The sequence below is a fragment of the Benincasa hispida genome, chromosome 6 (genome assembly GCF_009727055.1).
Source record: "Benincasa hispida cultivar B227 chromosome 6, ASM972705v1, whole genome shotgun sequence".
Classification (NCBI taxonomy): Eukaryota; Viridiplantae; Streptophyta; class Magnoliopsida; order Cucurbitales; family Cucurbitaceae; genus Benincasa; species Benincasa hispida.
Window position 1 is genome coordinate 23,274,916 of NC_052354.1, and position 5,861 is coordinate 23,280,776.

Genomic DNA, 5,861 nt, shown 5'->3' on the forward strand with positions numbered 1-5,861 from the left:
CTTCACCAATTAAGAGATTATGAGGCTATCTAAGGATTAATTCATTGATTAATTATGAAAAGATTCATGAGTTATCTAATTACTGAGCCTAATCATTTGTTTGGAAAAGCTAGACAGGCTCCCTAAGGAAAATCAACGTAGATGTCAATTCCTAAATCAACTAAGTATTATCACGCCAACCTACTTACTTAGCTAATCACAAAATTAATTAGAAAATCATATCAAATTGGCTAATCCTAACCTAATGTATTTTCATTTCCTAGGTTTTTTTTATCTTTCATTACTAGGTGATCTATGAAAAGCTAGCAATTGAACCATAAGTATAATTAAAACCTATTGCTACTCAAATTAAAATGTCAAGGTTACCATTACAATGTATAGTGTGGGGAACGAACATACACGTATCAATCACTAAGCTGTTAATTTAACTTACTTATCATGCTCGTCCTAAAAGATCAATCAAGGAATATAAAACAAGAAGAAATAGAGAACTCAAGAACAATTGATGATAACTTCATTAAATCATAGAAAATCACCCAATAAATCTCAAAATCGACGTTTGGACCTTTAGTCGTTCATCAATACATGAATCCTGACGCCAAAATAAAAATTACAAAGCAAAATATGAAGAAATCCCATGTGCTTTGCCCAAGAATGGACACAACCAAGCCTAGTGCTCTGTAAATTGCCTAACTTCTCCTCCCCTTTGAACCAAAATCGAAGATGTATATATATATAAAACCAAGAATGGCCAAAACCAAGTCTAGCTCTCCCTGCCTTCACGTGCCCTCGGATGGAGCACTTGTCACAACACCGAGGTAGTGCTACGACGTGCTTTCATCTTTTGTCAAACTCCAGAGTGTCGCAGTGATCGACCTTTGTGCAACTACTAGAAATAGCGTCATCCATGGCGCTTAGTAGTGCCGCTGTGCCAAGCTTCCTAGTGGCATTTTGGTCATTTTCTCCCTCATTGAAGTCCAGTTGCTCTATTTAGCTCCTAATAGTTCTAAATTAACCCCAACAACTCAGAACGCTCTGTAATGCATGAATTACTCGAAATCCTATAAATACAAATATATAAACACATTATACATCATAAATGACCGAGATTAGAGGTTCTAAGATAATACATTTTAGGTGCTATCCACAGTACTGCACATATCTGATTGGCGGCAGCAATTAAATGGAGAGTATGTGCACGCAGGTCTGACCAATTGATAATCAGTGGGGAACAGATTCGATCGGTGACAAAGATTTTGTCAGACCCCAACGAATAGCATTCAATCTGGAACGACTTTAGCAGTAGGTTTCCCCTGAAGGTGGCGATGGATCTAGAAAAGAAAGACTACAAATCTACAAAGGTTGGCCGACAGCTTGCGTTGGAGGATCTGGGCGCTGGAATGTTGGAACGGAGCTGGGCAGAGGTAGAGTTGGGTGCGAAGCAAGAACGACGACGGAAGCTGGAGCAACGACAGAGATGACTAAAATGAAACCATAATTGCTTTTATATGATATTGATGTTTACATGGTTTAGCTAGCAAATTAACACATAATGTATTTTAACATTGGGTTTACCTTGAAATGTTACTTACGAAATGAAAAACATGCGTTATATACAATAGTACAATACCCCCATTTACACATTTTACAAGCAAATGCCAACTTTTCAGCACCATACTTTCACATATTCATTCAAGACCCCCTTTTCAAAGAAACTCGATCAACAGTGATGCAATTCCTATTGCAGTATTGTCAAATTGTGAATCATTCAAGTCGATCATTCTGAATTCGTCGTGTTCCTCATCACTTTTATGCATTGTTAATCTCTTACAATCTCCCTCAGAATCTCGCTCTCTCTTACAATCTCGTTCTTACAATCTCGTTCTCTCAATCTCACTCTCTCTTACAATCTCCCTCAGAATCTCGCTCTCTCTTACAATCTCGTTCTTACAATCTCGTTCTCTCAATCTCACTCTCTCTTACAATCTCCCTCAGAAACAGAGCTACTCTGTTCTTTTTCCTTTTCTTTTCCTTTTCTCTTCCTCGTGATTGGGGCCTCTTCTGATGTCTCTGAAGACGTTAAAGAGCTTTCAATGGAACACATTCTTCTTCCCACTCTTTCAAAACCTTTGAAATTAAGTTCTGTTGAGTCAGTCAATTCTGATATAGAAGAGCTCTGACAACCAGAGCTCACCATTGAAGCCAATTGAGAGAGCTCTGCTTTTGCCTCTTCAAGTGCTTCAGAACAACATCCGTACCCTGCAATCGTCTCTTGTGCTTTTCTTAATACTGTCTTTAAATACTTCCCTTGTGCTTCGATTCTCAGCTGCAAATGCCTTTGTACCTCTATTTGTTCTTGCAGTTTCTTCTGTACTTCTAATTGCATTTGTAGAGCTTCTGATATCTTCATGTTCCTTCAATTACCAACCCAAAATAACGAAAAACATAAGATTATTTTGAAACCCAATTCCTCTTTTGGGTGAAACAAAAAGCAAAATCTAAGCCATTTGAAGTGGAAATTCAAAACAGTGGATGGCGTTTTTACTCTGTTTCGTTATGATTTTGAATCCTATCCTTGTTTTCTTCCTCCCCATCAAAATGCCCACCTTTTCTCTGCATCTCTTTGAAGTCAATATCAAAGAAGAAAAAAAAAAAAATTAAAAAGAGAGAGAGGTTAATAATCAGAAGGGAAAACTAAGGGTTAAATGAAGTGTAATGTAATTATAATTAACCTTGAAGCTTGAGATGGGCATTGGTTTCAGATTGCTGGCTTTTACCCAACCTGTATTTCTGATAGAAAATAAACAATATGAGGGATTTTATAACTATATGATATGATACATAATAGAAATTGATTGAAAGGAAAAACCTGTAAATGGCTCTTGAGATGGTAAAGACTAAGGCCAGTGATTCCCATCACTCTCATCAAACTCTTAGGTGTGGCCTCTGCAATCATTTATATACAAAAAAGTTTAAATTAATGAAACAGAAATTAAAAAGAAAAAAAATGAAATGATGTTGATTAAATAGAATAGAAAAAAGAAAAACTGAACTATCTGCTCCACCAAGATGATTGACAGCCTCAACAAATCTTTCATGAAGCTCAGGAGTCCATTTAAGCCTCGGTTTTGCATCAGTAGACAAAACCAAGTTCATGTGCTGATGATTCTGCATAATTATGGTCTTTTTTGTTGGTGTTTAGGTAATAAAAGAAGAAGAAGAAGAAGAAGAAGAAGAAGAAGGGATTTTGTGGGTTATTTAAAAAAGAAAAAAGAATAATAATAATAATAATAATAATAATTCAATTTGATGATAATTTCTTTGAATATCCTTACAAGGAAGCCTGTGTTTGGTTTGTAGTCCTCTTTATATGATCATAAAAAAAAAAGGTAAAAATAAAATGAAGAATTTTTAATATTTTGGTTGTTGCAATGTCCGATGTTCTCACTCCATATCTGGAGGAGACATTGTGGGGTAATGTTATGTTGGAAGGGAATATATGCTCATGAGCTGTGACTTTTTTTCTTTCTATTTTATTTCTTCCTAATTATATTACGTTCATACCAACTTTTCTTTTCATTTTAGGTCATTACACTACACACCACTTTTAGTATACAATAATCGTAAATATAGTTAAATCTACTAGAGATATCATTAGTCTTATTACTAATAGATGCGAAGTTGTCAAAAATAGCTTACAAACCTAACATACTTTTTGAAAAATCGTAAAAATAGTTTTTCTCGATCTATCTCCCATAGAGAATTAGTTAAAAATCATCTTTTTCTAACTTATCGGTCGTTTTGGGTCTTGTCAGTACATGTTGATTACACACGAGATTTGCTAATTTTTTTATGTAATCTCCCCAAATCTTATATTTTTTTTCAAATTTTCTCTATACTCGGTTATGTTTACTAAATATTATATCAAATTATTACTTACTTTTTCAAATCTTTAGCATAAATTATGTTTTCAAAATTATATGAATTTCCAAATTTGCAAATGGATTTTCCAATTATCAATAAATTGATTCAACATTTTTAAATTTTTTGAAAATGTCAAAATTTTTGAAAATTTGGATAAGATTTGGGAATATAAAATCTCAGTGTTAATCTTGATTGAGATTTCACCAAGAAAACTCAAATATATGGATATCAATGTTAATTATGCTCGAAATTTCACAAAGAAATCTCAAATATATAGAATCTCGGTGTTATTTTGCTCGAGATTAGCACCGAGATGTACATAATCTTGGTATATAATCTAGCGATATGTACCGAAAAAATCCCAAACAATTGATAAGTAAGAAAAAGTTGATTTTTTTAAAACTAAAATTTCGTGGTCAATCTCGCCCGAGATGGACCGAGAAAAACTATTTTTACAAGTTTTAAAAAAAGATGCTAGTTTTGTAAAGTAAAAACTTAAACGTGTTATTTTTGACAATTCTCCATGATAGATACAGCTAATAAGAGCCTATATTAGTGATACTGTCTATAACGATAGATTCAGAGAGTTAGATTTAAGGTACATCTGCAAATTCTATTTTGCATTGTGATATATCTGTTAACACATTAAATTTAATTGTTATATTTGCAAGCATCACGTTATCTTATTTTATTGGAATGGTTTTATTCTTCTTTGACTTGAAAGAATGAGAGAATCTAAAGAAAAAAAAAAAGACACAAAAGCAAGATAGAGAGATGGAAGGGGGAGAGAGTCTTAAAAGGAGAGAAAAGATGGGAAAAAAAAAGTGTAAGGTTTGTTTTTATCTTGCTGTTTTCCTCTCTATTGATTCCCATTTGGGCTTTTAGTAAGCCCCACCAAAAACAAAAAAGCCATCATCAAATCACTTTGTTAATGCTCTTTGAGAAATAATTTTGATTTGCCATTATGGATATTTCTTTTCCTGATTGAAAGAGGAACCTAAATGGCTCTTTCTTTTCTTCTTTTCCTTTCTTTCTCTTTACATAATTTTTGCTTTCTTTTCTTCTTTTTTCTTCAGTGTATGGTGTGGTTGGCAGATTCTTTTTGTTCTTTCCAAAGGATGAAGGAATCAAAGAATCTAACCCTTAGATTTCAAAAGCCATCTTCACTAAAGAAAAACTTATCCTTTTCTTTTCCATATTCAACCAAAAACAGAATTATACTAACTAATCCATACACCTCCTTACCAAATTCAATTTGATTCCTTCGTCTTTTTTCATTTTCGTATTATCTTAACCAAACTATGAGGTCAAATGTTTGAATCATTCTGTTGAACTGACCTAAAAACAGAAAGAAAAAAAGATCATTTCTAAAAAGCTAGTGTCACTTGTAAATTTAACTTTATCCGAAATTAATTGAATAGAATTGTTATGAGGTGGTTTGTAAAAGTCGTCGTTCTTTGTGTGTACAAATACGTAAATTTACGAGTCTTTGATTGTTTTGTTCTAAGAACAAATTATTCCTAAAAAATGTAATAAAATAAATAAAACCATATTATCACTTGACTGACCTCACCGAATTATTGGAATTGCTAACTTTAAAGTACATTCACATTTTTTTCTTTAGTTCAACGACACATTATATTGCGTTAAACTAGCAAGGGTGTTTCTAAGTTTCCGGATGTGAATTTATCAATTTCTAAAGCAAACTTTTATTTTTATAAAGGGTTTGGTTTTTTGTTTTTGTTTTTAAAAGTGAAATATATTTCATCCACATTTTTTATAATAATTTGTATCTTTCTGTATAATGGTTGAATTCTTAGCTAAATTTCATAAACAAAACAATTTTTTGAAAGTTACTTTTTTTAGTTCTCAAAATTTGTCTTGGTTTTTTAAACCATTGGTGAAAAGTAGAGAAGAAAGGAATAAATTTGGAGGTG

At 32.8% G+C, this 5,861-nt stretch overlaps 1 protein-coding gene across 2 annotated transcripts; it reads right to left on the reverse strand.

Annotated features, from left to right (window-relative positions):
• Positions 1–1,478: 1,478 nt before the first annotated feature.
• Positions 1,479–3,354, reverse strand: LOC120079511 (myb family transcription factor PHL8-like). Of its 2 annotated transcripts, XM_039033721.1 has the most exons (7): positions 3,336–3,354; positions 3,054–3,168; positions 2,870–2,946; positions 2,733–2,790; positions 2,546–2,621; positions 1,987–2,414; positions 1,479–1,834 (listed from the first exon to the last, which is right to left on the reverse strand). In XM_039033721.1, exons 2-7 carry the CDS (start codon positions 3,154–3,156, stop codon positions 1,707–1,709), a joined length of 870 nt encoding a protein of 289 aa, XP_038889649.1. In that variant the 5' UTR covers positions 3,157–3,168; positions 3,336–3,354; the 3' UTR covers positions 1,479–1,706. The 2 variants fall into 2 exon arrangements, with proteins under 2 accessions (XP_038889649.1, XP_038889648.1); XM_039033720.1 differs by lacking the exon at positions 3,336–3,354 and having other exon boundaries at positions 3,054–3,316.
• Positions 3,355–5,861: the final 2,507 nt, after the last annotated feature.